At 45.0% G+C, this 16,736-nt stretch overlaps 1 protein-coding gene across 2 annotated transcripts; it reads right to left on the reverse strand.

Moving 5' to 3' along the window:
• Positions 1 to 9,072: 9,072 nt before the first annotated feature.
• Pycr2 (pyrroline-5-carboxylate reductase 2) lies at positions 9,073 to 13,357 on the reverse strand. 2 transcript variants are annotated; one of them, XM_003462369.5, is made up of 7 exons: positions 13,100 to 13,355; positions 12,759 to 12,829; positions 11,648 to 11,827; positions 11,322 to 11,543; positions 11,024 to 11,116; positions 10,694 to 10,857; positions 9,073 to 9,753 (listed from the first exon to the last, which is right to left on the reverse strand). In XM_003462369.5, the coding sequence occupies exons 1-7, from the start codon at positions 13,164 to 13,166 to the stop codon at positions 9,588 to 9,590; spliced, it is 963 nt and encodes a 320-aa protein (XP_003462417.1). In that variant the 5' UTR covers positions 13,167 to 13,355; the 3' UTR covers positions 9,073 to 9,587. The 2 variants fall into 2 exon arrangements, with proteins under 2 accessions (XP_003462417.1, XP_063095475.1); XM_063239405.1 differs by lacking the exon at positions 9,073 to 9,753 and having other exon boundaries at positions 10,690 to 10,875; positions 13,100 to 13,357.
• Positions 13,358 to 16,736: the final 3,379 nt, after the last annotated feature.

A 16,736-nucleotide genomic window follows, 5' to 3' on the forward strand; every position in this document is an offset into this window, starting at 1 on the left:
ATGGAGATTCCCGATTGATTTTCACACTGTGTAACAGGGAACCTCTTTCTGAAAGTGTGCTTAGCAGGGACACTTTCTCCTGACCTTGCTAATACATTAACGTCTCCTTAAGTTTTTCCACTATTCTAAACCCTATGGAAGTCTCTTTGTTAGTCTCTTTGTTAGTAACAGTTGGTAAACATTTGTGATAAATTTCTTTTGCATTGCTGTGTACGTAACAGTGCTGCAGGCATGCAAGCACTCCACTGCTGTCACATCACCAGAAACATCAAACTTTTTATTTTTCTTGTTTTTTTTTCTGTTTTTCTGAGTTGTGATTTGTTTTGTTTTTTATCTTTTTGAGACAGGGTCTTAGTATGCAGTTCAGTCAGTTGAGCTCATTTTGTAGTCAGGCTGGTCTCGAACTTGCCACAGTCCTCCAGCCTCAACCTGCCGAGTGCCCTCAACCTGCCTAGTGCCGGGATTATAGCGTGCGCCACCGTGCGTGCCTTATTTTTTAATATTGGTCTTGTTATGTAGTTCTGACTGGCATTAGTCATTAATTACCAAGAGTTTGGCAATGTGAGCACAAACTAAAATGTTAGCAACTCACTGTTATACAGAGGAATGTTGGCCTGCTGAAATAAACTGTGACTTTGAGACCCTGAGTCACAGACATTGATAAAATTGAAATCCACTGAGTCTGCTGGAGGGATGAAGGAAATCAGGGAAACAGCACCAGGGAACCAGCAAGAGACCAGGTAAAAGTCTGACTCTAGAGCATGCTGGGAGGCTCCTCTCCGCCACTGCGATTCCGGCCACTTCCCTCCAGACCTTCCCACTCCAGCCTGTGAAGGTTCGGGGCACTCGTCCTACAACATCACCATTGTCCTTGAGGGGTTCCCAGGATCCTCCCGCGCAGCCTGCAGCCAGCAGGAATCCTGAAACCAGGCGGTCTAGCCAGGTGGGGCAGCTCTCAGCATTGCGCCCACGTTCTGGACTTTGGCACCAACAAACAGAGCAAACAGAGCCCTCCTTCCGCTCACCGGATTGGGCAGATCATACCGACCTCAAACAGTGATTGGCTCCTGCTCCATCGCCCGCCCTCTGACCACAGAGCCTCCGCAGCATTAAATCCCTGACAGGGCGAACTCAAATAGATTATAACCCGGACATTTCTTGCCAGTTTGTTTCCCAGGATGCTCCTGTCCTAGCATGCATTGAAGCAGAATTTACTCCTGGCTTTGCAAAGCTGCTGCTGTCGTTTTGTTTTGTTTCGTTTCGTTTCGAAAGCAGGATTTCGGGGCTGGGGATTTAGCTTAGTGGCTCAGCACTTAGTTCAATTCCCAGTTAAGTCCCCTCACCCAAAAAAGAACAGAGTCTCACTATGTAATTTAATCTGTTCTTAAACTCACTATGTAGTCCAGACTGGTCTTGAGCTCTCTGTGATACTGCAGCATCAGTCTCCTCCATGCTGGCTTTATAGGTATGCTCCACCTTGCCTGGCTACTCCTGTCTCTTTACCTAAGACTCAGTGGGAGCTTCCTGTTGCTCTTCCCAAAGGGGTCAAAAGTGTGCTAAGGGAGTTTCAGGGTTAATTCACCACAGAGAGCTCACTATGCGAGAGTATCATGAGTTCAGACAAAGCCAGGACACAATGGAAGAGGCAGGCCCTACTCTTGTAAGAGGTGAGAAAATAGGAGTAAGATGGTTGGCTTCATGGACAAGACTTGCTTAAGCTGTATCTCTTGATTTACTCATTCTGTGATAAGAAAAGACATGCCAAAAAAGGTCTACAATTGCTTAAAAAATGCACTTCATGGTGTTGATGCAGGGAAAACCTAAGGACTTCAAACTGCAAGTTCCCTGGGTTAGTTTTGTTCTCAAAAGTTGAAACTCTACATCTTTGAACACATTAGTATTTCTAAAAGGAAAAATCACCTGGAGGTGATAACTTTCCTATCTTGTTTAGCATGAAAGGGGTATAGCATATAGTATAACATCTTTCATGCACGTCTGGTTGAGTCATAGATGTTTGATATTAAGAACCTTATTTTCTCCCTCTCCCTTATTCTCTGGCATCTATTTTGCTCAGTGCTTCCTGGATTTCATATAATAGTTGTCTTTCTTTCTTCTTTTTTTCCCACCTACTATAATACTCCACTAAAGTCATATGATAGCTTCAATCTCTGAAACCAGGAGCTAAAATAATCCTTTTATTTTTAAGTTTTGTATACAGGTATTGTATACATACTACAAAAAATTAATAAAGTTAACATACATGTCAGAAGAAAAGAAACTGCCAAATGCATCAACCCATTCTTTAGATGGGAGATATAGATGAGTTTTCTCTGTGAATGCTCTTCTTTTCTCGTATGATCCTGTTTTGGTGTGGCTCCAGCACATTGCATATGAAAACCGCTTTCCAAGGAAAGCACCATGCTACCCATTAAAAACCTCTGACATGACAAAATCTCCATACAACTTACAGTGTCACCTACTTTCCACTCCTCTGAAGGTTGTGGCTCTCATCACTCCTCCCTAAACTGTTCTAAGCAGCTAGAGGCAACACACCAGAGACCTACAGCCCATAAGGATCCAAGATGATGGTCATAACACTTGTTCTTTAGGCTCACTATACATCACAGCTTCAAGTCACCAGAGTTAACCACAGTTTATTCATCTGCGTTATACCATACTGATAAGTTGTGACCTGACTATACTCAAATCAAATCTTTGAATTAAACCAGCATAATCCTTGTTTTCCTCCTGTGCTTATTAATGAAGAAGAAAAAGACAGTTGTGGGACACTGTATATGGATTCAAAATACGTAAGAACTGTTACTTATTCAAAAATACAGATGCCATGAAAACTTATTTCCATGACAAATGTATAGAGAACAGCTCATTGGATGTGAATTGTTCATGTTTTCCTGTATATTGTTTGTTCCCTCACCATTCCAGTTGATTTTCACAAGATACTCTGTGCCTAGTAATTTACCTTTTTATTTACCTTTTTAGAACAAATTCTTGATCCTCTCACAGGACTACAGACTCATATAGTCAGTTCTCTAGTCAAATTCTAATTATTTGTAAGTATCTCTTCCTTTCAAATAGTTATATCTATCTTAAGATTTATTTTTCTGGAAGCTCAAACACATTCCTCTATTTCAATTGTTTATTTGAAATTGTGTTATGTTAAATATGGTGACATTTGGGGGGCTGGGGATTTAGCTCAGCGGCATAAGTGCCTGCCTTGCAAGCAGGCAGTTTGTGTGTTCGATCCCTGGTACCGATAAAAAGGAAAAAGACAAAAAAAAAAAAAAAATGGTTAGGGGGCTGGGGATTTAGCTCAGCGGCATAAGCGCCTGCCTTGCAAGCAGGCAGTCGTGAGTTCGATCCCTGGTACCGATAAAAACGAAAAAGACAAAAAAAAAAAATGGTGACATTTGGGGTGATCTCTGAGGGACACATTTATTGTATATATTCTGCATAGCCTGTCACACCACAGGAACAATGAAAAAACACAGTTACATTACTAGATTATAGTTTAAGAATTCTGAAACAGGAAATTCAAAAACCCTCGAAAGGCCTTATATGAAACTTTTCTGCTTTGTATCATAATAAGATTAGTAATGGCTGGCAAACTGTTCATAATTTCTTGATGGAAATGTTAGAAATTCCACAAAATAGTGCTTAAAAGATGGAACTTGTAAAAATAATTTGTATTTTAATTAACAAGTGCGATGAAAGGATAAGACTTATCCACTGGAACTATTCACAGTGGAAGAGGGCTTGAACCTGAGTTAATAATCAAAATCAAAAACCTTCATCAATCCTGTCAATGTACCAAAAATTGATTTATTTGTGATGGAAGCTATCTTGTTCATTGTATAATACTTCTCATCATCTGTGGCCTAAAGTTACAAGATGCCAGCAAAATCCACTCACTGTTGTCATGAGAAAAAAATCTCCATGTACATCCACTTTTGTTTTTTGGTAGTGGGGATCAAACTCAGGACCTCACACTTGCCAAGCAGGCACTTATGCCACTGAGCTAAATCCTCAGCCACATTATATGCTAAAAGCCAATGATGTAACATTGCACATCCAAGCTAGCTGAATAGCAACTCCCATAAAATGGGCAAAACTTCAGGCTGCTTCCAAAGCTAGAGTTTTTTTCATTTCTCTAGTTCTACAATTCAAACAGTGTAGATAATTCCTCCTCAATTTTTTTGAATTCTGCCATTGCAAAAGGAAAGGAAAAGGGTGGATTGTGAAGTGCCATGTACATCTACAAAGTTCCTATGAGAATGATAAGTATCATGTACTACAAACATATTTTCACACATAGGAGGTTCCATGGGATGCAGGGATGGGGAGCAGAAGGGAAGAGGGGAGGAACTGAAGGAGGAGAGCAGAAATGGAAGTGGAGGGGTGGAGGTTGTAAATTATTTAGATGTGTCATGTACTTGTACCAGCTTTCCACAATGAATATAATCATTATGTACTCCAAACATTTACGAAGAAAAAAAGTTACACTATTCTGACAAAAGAATCTGTTTTTAAGGGAGGAGTGACATCTAATTTTTAAAATTTTTTATTAGTACATGTTTGTAATACCTAATGATCACATTCATCATCATAAGTACCTGGTACATGTGTTTAACATATCTCAATTTTTTATATCCTTTCCCTTCCCTCCTTCACTTCTTCCTCCATTTCTTGGTCCCCTTTGCTTTGCAAAAGATCTAGCAACTCCTTTCCTATTATCTGTCTTTTATTTTACTCTTTAATTATACTTGAATTTCTTGGGGCTAGGGATTTAGCTCAGTGGCATAAGCGCCTGCCTTGCAAGCAGGCAGTCATGAGTTCGATCCCTAGTACCAATAAAAAGGAAAAAGACAAAAAAAAATTATACTTGAATTTCTCATACAAAAGAAACCATGTCATATTTAAGCTTCTATTTCTAGGCTGACCTTGATCTTGCCAACCTACTGCCCCTGCCACATTAGGTAGCTGAGATTATAGTCACAAGCCACTGCACACAGGTTCACTGCCTGTTCTCACAGGTGCATGCGTAGTTCTCAAGGGTACTCATGTGAAAATTGAACAAGACTGGAAGGCAACAGGAATGCTCCAGTTACATGAAATCATTTCCTTTTAGTCTGTCCCCTTCCACTCTTTCAAGGATACATGGTTCAAAATAATTCCTTTGCTTCAACAAGAAATATACTGTGAGCTGGTTGATAATTTTGATGTGTGCGACCTGGTCCCTGTAGGCCAGTTATCCAATGATACCCAAGTAATATCCAGATTCATTGTCTCAGATCCTGGCCAACTGAAACTGACATAAGGGAACAACCTGATATTTATAGAAAACCAACTGAATCCAGTAGCATGATGACCTCTGTTTTTCCATAGGAGCTAGGATGACTATTCCACTTCTAGGCATATTCCCAGAAGAACTGAAAAAATCAAACCACAGTGATATATGTGCACCCATGTTTATAGCAACACAATTTGTAATAGCCAGATCTTGGAAAAGCCCATCAACAGAGGAATGGAGTACTACTCAGCTATAAAGAACAATCACGTTGAGATATTTATCAATAAATGGATGCAACTTGAGATCATACTCATAACAAAATAAATAAAACTCATGTATACATACTGTATAGTCTCCCTAGTGTAAGAAAGCGTAAGAGTAAATAAGATTTCATGATAATCATGATTCCCCCTTACATTGCTTTGAAACCTTATAATGTTATTCATTAGTTGAAATGGTTTTATTCTGGTTTGATTTTATTATGTGTGATGGTATGAACAGCTATTTTGAAGAAAACATTATGGCAGCCATTGCTGATTTAGTATCATCTTGCTTTTAAGCCCTACCATGCTTTTGTTCTTCTATTTCCATTGGTTCTATCTTATTGGATTTTAGTGTGTGTGATAGTATAAACAAATTTTACATGGAAAATGAGATAATATAATAGCCATTGTTCATTTTCTGTTATTTTCTGAATGCCCTGTAATACTTTCATTCTCTTGAATGATTTTATACTACTTTGTTATGTTTGATATTATTTTATGTGAAGGTATGCTCAACTATTTCAAAGAAAGAGACATTACAGTAGCTACTAGTCTTGTTGTGAAGTGCTATGTTGCTTACACTGTTGTTCTCATCTGCTTTGTTCTGTCCTCTTTTGTCTCTTTAAAATAAAATTTAAAAAAAAAAGAAAGGCATGGTCTAGAACCTCAATAGATCCTGACTTATTGGGGACCTCTTCAGCCACATCAGGGAGTTAGCAGCTGGCTCAGATCAGCCCTGTGAGATGGCTGCTTGGAAGGGGAGTGCTGGGTGTTTGCAAGACCTCCAACATACCCAAGACCATGGGGAGATGACCAGAAATATTCTCCAAGGCCTGAACCTCCCTGAACTATCCCTGTTGAAGGACTGGGGCCTTTGGTCAGATCAGTACCTGACATCTGGTCAAAGCATGGATGGCCCTCACCCACACACTGAGGAATGATCTGCTCTTGGAGGTAGTCCTCTATAAATCTGTTGATAGATTTAGGCCTGAGCAACAATGGTATTGCAGGGTGGAGAGGAAGATGAGGGATGGTCTTTGATACCAGACTGGACTCCAGATCTCCAAGAAACAGAATCATAGGGCTTGTTCTTTGTGATTGGCTTCCTTCACCCAGCACATTCCTCAGGCTCATCACATTGTAGGTAGCACACCTGCCAACACTCCATCTATCTTGCATAGCCCACTGTTCTTTCAGTAGCTGGTTTTTTTTTAAAGTGCTGGGGATCCATCCAATCCAGGACATCATACATCTGAACATGTACTCCGCTGTCCCACTGAGCTCTGCCCTGTCCCCATGGGCTGCTATGGACAGTGCTGCCATGAACACGTGCACATACACTTTTGTATGCACATGGACATATATTTCTCCAGGGTCTGTACACTTGAAGTAGGTATACTGGCACAGTATTTAACCATTTAATATTTTGAGGACCTGCTAGCTTGTTTTCCAAAGTGGCTCTACTAGTAGTATACTACATTTCTAATTCCTCCAAATCCTTACTGAAATGTTTTGTTTTTGTCACTTTTTGAGACAGGGCTCACTATGTAGTTCAGGCTGGCCTCAAACTCACTCTTTGTAGCCCAGATTGACCTCAAACTTGCAGCAACTCTCCTACCTCGGCCTCCTGAATGCTACAAGTACAGCCAGGCATTACCACGTTCAGCTTGCCTTTTTTCAAACCAAAAATAATTAGCGTTTTTATGTGTGTTTTAGGGGTGGAGCACTTTTCTGGCATGATTGGACCCCTAGCATCGTAACACTGCAGAAGACATGATAAGTAGCTTTCTGGGCACCTCTATCCCTACCTACTCAGGAGACTGAGGCAGGAGGGTCCCTTGAGCCCAGGAGTTCAAGACCAGCCTGAGCTACACAGTAAAACCCCGCTTTAAAAAGTCATCCTGAGGGGCTGGGGTTTAGCTCAGAGGCATAAGCGCCTGCCTTGCAAGCAGTCAGTTGTGAGTTCGATCCCTGGTACCGATAAAAACAGAAACAAAAAAGACCAAAAAAAAAAAAAAAACTCATCCTTGTGGATGTAAAGTTTTGCCTTGCACCTCCTCGGTCACTAACAGTGTCAAACCCTCTGCCAGGGCCTCTGTGCCACCTGCGAATATTGGTGAAACATCTTCTCAAACCTTTTTCGACAGCTTGCTGGCCAAAGACCACAAGGACAGTGTATGTGAAGCATCTGCCAGAAGCATGCCACATAGTGAAGATTTAAAGTGAATTCTAGTGTTGTACTTGTGCTGACCCAAAGGATTTTAGCTTCCCTGTGGGCTCTTGGATTTGGAGTTAGGGCCAGCGCTGTCTCAACTCAGTGCAGTGTACATGAAGGGGCCACTGTGACCAACTCCCACCGTAATCTTTCAGCAAAGCATGACTTCTACATTTAGGCATGAAACTTTGAGGTCAGAGTTCCTTTGTCACTTCCCCAAGGCTGTCTGAAACTTGGAACTCACAGAAAATGTGGATTCCAGGGCTGGGGATTTAGCTCAGCGGCATAAGCGCCTGCCTTGCAAGCAGGCAGTCGTGAGTTCGATTCCTGGTACCGATAAAAATGAAAAAGACAAAAAAAAAAGAAAGAAAATGTGGATTCCAAGGCCATGCCTCTTCCAAAGTAGCCCTGCTGCCCAGCATAGGCAGCGAGCTGTGGGGCAAGCACCAGACGCACTGCCCACTGGGGCAACCACAGCTCAGCCAAACTGCATGGACTGCAGTGGCAAGATGGAGTTTCAGCACCTGAGAACATGACAGCCAGCCCTGTTATGCGCTGGCAGCACAACAAAGGTGAGGAGTTTCTCCCTGCCAGGCCTTAGCATCTTCTACAAAGTGAGCAAACAATCCTCCTCATAGAGCAGCTGTGTACCTAGCATAGTGCCCAGCCCACAAAAAGACCAACAGCTTTCTCCTTTGTATCTGGGCTACGACTGTACACTCTCCACACACACACACACAAAGGCTACCAGCTTTTCTCTGCCATTAGCTTTGATTCATCCCAAAATGCAAAGTTTTAGCTAGGCTAGTGACAAAGGCCTGTCAATTCTAGCATTCTGGGAGGCTGAGGCAAGAGGATCCCAAGTTTGAGCTCAGCCTGCACAACTTGTGATCCTGTCTCAAAATAAAAAAGTTGACAAAGCGTAAAAATAAACTAGCCAGGCATGGTGGCACACACCTGCAATCCCAGCACGTGGGAAGTTGAGGCAGGTGGATGGCTGTAAGTTCAAGGCCGGCCTGGGCTCCACAGTAAGTTCAAGACCAGCCTAGACTACATAGTGAGAACCTGTCTCATAAAAAATAAATTAATAACAATTTACAAAGGACTGGGATGTAGCTTAATGTGAAACGCCTGAATTGAGTTCTCAGTACTCTGCAAAAAAATACAAACACAAACATAGTATCCAGGTTCGAGCAGTCTTACAGCTCTCCTGTTTTGTCTTAGCCATACAGAAAGGACCTGGTAAGGGTCTTGAGCATTCTAGCACAGCAAACAATGACAAAGTATAAGAAAAGCAAAAAATAAATTTTATTAAAGCAGCTAAACTTAGCACTACATAACACTTTCTAAATGATGCATCCACAAAACAAGGATCAAAGACAAGCATAATCTAATGCCACACACTTCCAGTGAAAACAATTCTTAATTGCTCACTTCTCCATGTATCAATTTAGAGAATCCTTCCATGTTTTTTCTCTCTCACCTCCTTGCTTTGGCGTCAATCTGATTTGCCTTGGACTCCAGTTGAAGGAGCAGACTTTCTGACCAGGCCAGGTGCTAACTCAGCTACCAGGCCCTCTGCCCCCAGAAGGAAAGTGTGCAAGGTTGTGTCTGGCTTCCAATGACAAACACCTCTTTCACAGCCTCTTCCTACATGGGCCCCAAGAAGAAACTGGAGCTGCTTGGTATAAAGAAATCTGAGTTTCTACCATCAGCACCTGAAACATCTGGATGTGCTCCCACCTGTGCAGCTGCGAGCTCCCCAAGGGCTCTGGGTCACAGCAAGGGGGCAGAAGGTGCCTTAGTCCTTCTTGCCTCCTGGGACCAGGCTCCTCGTAAGGAGCTTCCCTGGGCTGGACGGGGCCAGTGTAGACACCGTAGGGGATTCCATCTTCACTCTATCCAGCAAGGTTTTCTTAAGGGCAGCTGGGGAGATCTTTTCTTGGTCAGCCATGGACTGCAGCTCCCTGCAAAGTTCCAGACAGATTCAAGAAAATAGATAAAAGCCAGAGCTTTGAGTTTTCCCTATCCACACCGCCCCAAACCCTTAACTTGACTTCACCAAAAATTAGAACCTTAAACCAAACACTTCCTCAAGCTTCATAGAAATATTATTTAACTTGTCTTATCTCATGTGATCTGAGCTAGACATAGAAGACAAGTGGTGTCTGATTAAACGAGTATGAATTAGGGGCTGGAGATTTAGCTCAGCGGCATAAGCGCCTGCCTTGCAAGTGGGTGGTCGTGAGTTCGATCCCTGGTACCGATTAAAAAAAAAGAAAAAGAAAACAGAGTATGAATTAGTGTCGAATCATAGACTTAAAGCTGATTCCTGCCTCCATCATCTATCAACTGTTTGACCTTGAACCTCCTCATCTACATATCAAAGTTAAACCCAGCTGTTGGAAGTGTGGTGAGAATTCTTAAACAACATTTCTTAAAACAACATCTAATAAGTCATGCTTCCCATATATGCCAGAGGTCACAATTTTTTTATTTTGAAAAATTAATATCTGGATGTGGTGGCTCACGCCTGTAATCCCAGCACTTAGGAGGCTGAGGCAGGAGGATCATTGCAAATTCAAAACCAGCCTGGGTTACAAAGTGAGCTCATGGCCAGCCTGAACTGCATAGTGAGAATTTGTCTCAAAAAGACAAAAAAAAAAAAAAAAGATAAATAGATTAGACTGGATCTTGGCAGCAACCTTGACCAACAGGATATAAGTACCATTAATTCCCAAATGACTGGCATTCCAATGATGGAAAATGGGGCAAAAAAGTTAACAGACTCCAGCCCTACTGAGAGGATCAGAGGCAGCAGGCAAGAAAGAACCATAAGATGGTGCCCTGCCCTGCCCTGCCCTGCCCTGCCCAGCCCAGCCCAGCCCAGGAACATAAATAGGCTACCGTGTACGGATACAAGAAGCCTCAACTGCATTGATGAGTAGCGAGCGGAAGCCTCCGCTCTCTAGGAAGTGCAGGGCGTGAATGGTGGCTCCTCCAGGGGAGCAAACATTGTCCTTGAGCTGACCTGGATGGTCCTCCGAATCCAACAGCATCTTGGCAGCTCCCTATGGCACAAAGGAGCACTAGAGGAAAAAGATGGCAGCGCACCTTGGGACAAGCAACCCCACACCCCTGCTACTGGCCAACCCCAACCAGCCCATCCTCAGCTTGGCAACCCACAAGAAACTCCATGTCACACCCTGGTCCCACACATGCAGGGAAGACACTGACCAGCAGAGCCTGGGCCCCCAGTCGGACTGCAAGGCGCCGTGGCAGACCCATCTTCACCCCACCATCAGCCAGCGCATCCAGAGCCATGAATGCCTAAGAAGATACACAGTAAGCCCAGGAAGCAGGGACTCCCAACTCTTCCCAGGACTACTCTTGATATGACCAGAACTTGCCCCAAGGTCAGCTTCCCTCTTTGGCTAGCCACGTTCAAAAGGTGCTGCCCCTAGCCCAAGCCTGCCTGTCAGCCCACCCCACTCCATGCCTACATCTCCCAGATGAAGGGGCATGAAGGCCTCACATAGGCAGGCCCACTGCCACTGAGCCCGGTGATGGCATCAATCAGGTCTTCCTCCACTTCTGTACAGAAGCCCACGCTGCTCATCAGCTGTTCCAGGAGCTGCCCGTCCTCCACCAAGGCATGGGTGCCAGTAGCATACACAGTGGCACCCTCCCGCACCAGCACAGGTGTATTTGTCATGCAGCGAATCACTTTGGGGGCTGGCTGGAACGCCATTAGTTTCTGAAGCAAGACAGAAGTCTAAGTGAGTGGCTAGGGCATGGCTCCTACTCATTGGTGGCGGCTCCCAGGCCACCTTCCTCTCACTCAAAGACTGAGATGAGTACCTTCTCCACAGAGCTGATGGTGACACCAGCCGCACAGGAGACTACGATGTGCCTGGCTTGCACGTCCGCCCCGATCTCATCCAAGATGAAGGGGATAATGTGTGGCTTCACGGCCAGGAATAGGACATCACTGTGCCGCACAGTTTCTTTGTTGCTTCGGGTCAGGTTCACGCCCATCTTCTACAGAAAGAGACAGAAGGATATGTGTGCTGGCAGCCTAGTGAAGCCCGAGCCTCTCTGAGGAACTGAACTGCTCCCACCAAGCCTGCTCCAACAGCTGCAGTCACAATTCCTTGCCCTGTACCCTCAGATCCTCCACCTCCACCCCAAAGAAGGTTTTCCACACCTGCTGCTGAGTATGTAAACACAGGAACTGGGTACAGCAAGTCCCCATCCCTCATCCTCACTAATCTCTGCCAGGTGAGAAGGTTCCACACAGGCTGGGCACAGCCAAAAGAAAAAGAGAAATGCTAGCACCTGGGGCTGGAAGCAGAGCTGGCTTGGGCCTCATTCTAACCCCAGTCACTCAACTGACCAGACTATATAGTCTCTCTGTGGACCCAAGTGGAAAAGCAGCTCCAGGGCTAGGACCTTGATTGTCTGTCCTAGGCACAGCCATGCCAGTCACCTGCCTCCTTAGCTACCAGCTCTCCCACACTTCCCAGATTTTGGAAGACTTGGAGATTTGGACATAGGAACAAACAATTTGCCAGGTTCTTTCCCAGTACACTCATTCATGTGTCAGGACAACAGCAAAGTGGCTACCGTAAATGAGGAAATAGCCTCAGTGTGGCTCAGCACCTCAAGAACACACGACTAATTGATGAAGAAAAAAATGTGTCTTTATTAGGCTATTATGTGACAGATGCTTTCCACACATAATTATCGCCATCAGTCCTCCAACCGCCCCACTGTCTGGATTTGACCCAAGTCGGCCTGGCTGGGGTCTCCCACCTAAGCTGCCCCATAGAAGGTAAAAGGATCGCGATGACTCTGAAGGGTTGTCGGAGCCAAGAAGCCAGGCAGGGGACCCGAGGCCGGCTCGAGTCGGTCTCGAGTCATTCTTTTCCTGGGCTCCTCCACCCTCTTCACACCGCTGCACTCCACCTACCCTGAGCGCAGACACTGTGGGCAGGTCCATTTCCGGAGAGCTGGCTATTATCTTGTGAGCAGACAGGATGCCTACAGAGTAAACAGGGCTTTTAGAATGGGAACGCTAGCTCACCTGTGTTGCCATGATTTCTCTGGGAAAGCAAGATCGCTTGCTCAACCAGTGCCAGTCTCCCACACTCGCGATCGGCTACCGGGGTATCACACGAATCTCATCGTACCCACGGGGCACGAAGTTCCCTTTTCATTCACTGTAGCATGTATGCACGCATGTGCTGGGGTGGAGCGTGCTGGGACAGGCCCGACCCTCCCGGGAGCCGCCGCCCGCCCCTGCGCGCTCACCTGCAGCCGTAAAACCCCGCGCCAGCGCACAGGCCAGTTGGCCCGCACCGATGAAACCCACGCTCATACTCGTGGCAGCCCGGTTCCCGGTAAGCGCGGGCTGGGAGACGCCGCTAGAGAAAGGGTGAGTCGAGGGAGACTTCACGGGCCGCTGGCCGAAGGAGTCGGCTTGGAGGAACTTCCGGGGCGCGTGAGGGGCGACGGCGCTGAGGAACAGCACAGCCCCACTCAGCTCCAAAGACTTGGGGGGGCTGGCCCAGCGCATGCAACGTGGCCAGGACGGAAAACCAATCTGCTGCCGAGGGAGTTAGTGAAGGGCCAATCCGCGACCGGGAGCTGAGAGAACCAATCCGCAGCCAAACAAACGCCGTGCGCCCGCCTCCTCCGCTGCGCAGGGCAGGGCCTGTGTGGCGTGCGCCCTTTTCCGGCCGCGGCCTTACGGCCTCCTGTCTTTCTCCAGGGAGGAGTAGCTGGGAGGATCGGTGAGGCTGGGAGACTTTGGCTGCTCCTGAAGAGCCGCGCCCCCGCGCCCCCGCGCCCCCGCGCCCCCGCGCCCCCGCGCCCCCGCGCCCCCTTCTGGTGTCATCAGTAATAGCATAAGCAAGCACATGGAAGAGTGCAACACCTCGAAAACATTCTCTTTGGAAAACTATGATGTGCCTATTAAAATTTCAATAGCACATCCTGGGGTGCAGCTCAGTGGTACAACATTTCCCTAGAATGCGTCAGTATCTGATTTGCAACTGGAGCAAAAGAGCACAAAAAAGATACCCAGCTTTGGTGGCATATGACGTAATCCCACCATTTTGGAGACTGAGGATCACAGATTTTGAGGCAAGCCTAGAGCACGTAGTGAATTCAAGGGCAGGCTGGGCCACCTCGTAGACGCTGCCTTAAAAAAATAAAGGACTGGAAAATTAGCGCAAAGGCACAGCTCTTGCTTAGCAAGTACAAGGTCCTGAATTTGATTTTTGATACCCAATAAATTAAGCGTATCACAATCTGTTAGGCATGATTGCACACATCTATAATTCTACCAGTGCGGCTGCTGAGACAGGAAGATGGTAAGTTTCAGGCCTTCATGGGCTACATAGCCAGACCCTGTCTCAAAAACCAAAAAAAAAATTACCCACAGTTATTTTCTAAGAACAGTTTCTTCCAAACATTTTGGTGTGGTTTGGGGGTTTTGTTTTGTTTTTTAGGAGTTGGGGGTTTTGTGTTGGTTGGTTGGTTTTGGTTTTTTCTTTGTTTACTTGGTTGGTCGTGCTCTTGGCTCATTGCTGAGACAAAGTATCTGATGCCCAAAATTAGGGGAGGAAAGATTTATTTAGCTTACGGTTTTTGGAGGTTTCAGTCCATACTCAGCTGGCTCCAAGGCAGGGTAGCGTGGCACAGGAGCAGCTATTCATGGTGGCAGCATGTACGGAAGGTAACAAAAGCAAAAAGGTTTTACTTCCTTCCCTCTCTTATATTGCATGCTGACTACACACACCTGGGTGGGTACAGCACTCACACCACCAATCCTAGCGCTAGACAATAAACCAGTCCCGAACATTAGACTCAGCATCTTCAGAGCCACCACCAATGAGTAGGAGCCATGCCCTAGCCACTCACTTATACCTCTGTCTTGCTTCAGAAACTAATGGCGTCCTAGCCAGCCCCCAAAGGTTCAGAGGTGACTTGGGACTTGAACTTTTTAGCAATACTGAATCTGTTAGGACTTTGGCAACTCTTACAGATGAACTAAATGTTTTTTACACAAAGGTTGTACATAAGTTTTTGGGGGGCGAGGGGTGGAATGCTGTGGTTTGTGTTTAGATGTCCCCCCAAACTCTTATGAGGTTATGGGGAGCAGGCCTTCTGAAGGTGCTGCCCAAACAAGCACAGTTTTGTTTTTATGAGGGTTTTTTGTTTGTTTTTATTTTTTATAATACTAGAGATTGAAACCAGGTCCTTTACACTGAGCTACAGCTACAGCCTATTTCATACTTTTTATGTTGAATCAGGGTCTCGGTAAGTCACAAATTGCCCAGGTTAGGCTTGAATTGGAATCCTCCTGTCTCAGCCTACTAGAATACTGAAATTATGAAGCTTTGCCCACCACTGGAAATAAAAGATGATATAATAGACAGAAGCATTTTCCAATGTCACCAAACATTTATTTAAAAGAAGATTTTAAGGCCAGGGTCTTAGCTCTGGCACAAGTGCCTGCCCAGCAAGTATAAGGGCATGAGTTACATCCCCAGTACCAAATAAATAAATAAATAAATAAAGATTTTAATAATTATCATTTTGTTACGTGAATGTTACCCTATTACTTTAACTGTTTTCCAAAGATGTGAATTGGCTGAGCTAGGTTCTGGTCATATAGCTGTGACTAAACAGAAAACTTATTGTCCTAACATACCAATTTTTAAAGTTAGAATTGATATTACTATGATGATACTTTTGCCTCACTCCTTGATAATGCCTTAATGTGAGTCTCTAAAAGTGAGGTTTCTAAGGTTCAATGGTTTGGGACATTTTTGTTGTTGAGTTCATTGGTGATGGAGATCATCAACCCAGAGCCTACACCTGCTAGGCAAGTGTTTTATCACTGAGCTCTAGGCCCCTGGGGCTTGACTGACAGATATTGATTATGCATATTAATGAGTTTCAGTGTGATAGTCCCTTACATGCATACAGCATGTGCTATTCAAAGGCAGCCTCCTTTCATCCATTTTCCCCACTTCCCAGCTGCTGGTAATCTCTTCCACATTCAGATTGGCTTTTTTTTTAACTTGTATGTGAGAGAGACCACATGATACTTGTCTTTCTGCGTCTACCTTATTTCACTTAGCATAATATTCTTCAGTTTCATCCATTTTGCTGCCAATGACAGGATTTTGTTCAGCAAAAAGTAAAAAATAAAATTTAAAAATAAAAAAATAAAATATTTCATTCAGCTTTGTGGTTAATATTCCATTGTGACTATGTACCACATTCCTACTGGGTTTTTTGTTGTTTTTTTGTTTTTGAAAAGAATCTCACTATGAAGCCCAGGCTGGCCACAAACTCACAGTGATCCTCCTGCCTCAGCCTCCCATGCGTGTGTGCACGCGCACACACGTGTGTGTGGTGCTGGTGACTGGAATTATAAGCATGTGCCACTATGCCTAACATGATCTAGCTTTTCATGCTTAGATGGACTCCCAGGCAGATTACCTAGCTTAGCTACTTGGTTGGACTGTTAAGAGCACTCATGGCAACACTGCAGCCAGCCATAGGCTCTGAAGCCAGAAACCTGACTTGGCCTTGGAAACCGGAACTCTGAGAGAGCCCTTGGGAAAGGACAGGGACGGGGAAACCATTGGAGGGTGCACCGCGGGTGGCGGAGCTAGAGCTGCGCACTGCTGAACCTGTGCTCTCGTTTCTCCCCTGCTTGCCACCTGCTCTTGGCCTTCTTCTCAAGTGGTTTTGTGTGAAAACGATGTGACATGCTGTCCTTGGCAGCCCTCATTCTAACAACTGCCAGTTCCAGAGAGAGATGTCAGAGCTCCCCCAGCCCGTGGCCTTCCCCACTATGGTATGTGGGAGATTCCAGGATGCTGTGCCCAAGGTAAAGGCATGTCCAACCCTTCACACCCCACCTTCACTA

The sequence above is a fragment of the Cavia porcellus genome, unplaced genomic scaffold (genome assembly GCF_034190915.1).
Source record: "Cavia porcellus strain 051 isolate PalLab524CR breed Dunkin Hartley unplaced genomic scaffold, mCavPor4.1 scaffold_28, whole genome shotgun sequence".
NCBI lineage: Eukaryota > Metazoa > Chordata > Mammalia > Rodentia > Caviidae > Cavia > Cavia porcellus.

Excerpts from the sequence above, each read along its gene's own strand:
- Pycr2 (XM_003462369.5), bottom strand. The coding sequence starts at position 13,166 with ATGAGCGTGGGTTTCATCGGTGCGGGCCAACTGGCCTGTGCGCTGGCG. Across the intron at positions 12,830-13,099 it reads GCGGGGTTTTACGGCTGCAG|GCATCCTGTCTGCTCACAAG; the intron begins GTGAGCGCGCAG and ends TTTACTCTGTAG. Across the intron at positions 11,828-12,758 it reads CCACAGTGTCTGCGCTCAGG|AAGATGGGCGTGAACCTGAC; the intron begins GTAGGTGGAGTG and ends CTCTTTCTGTAG.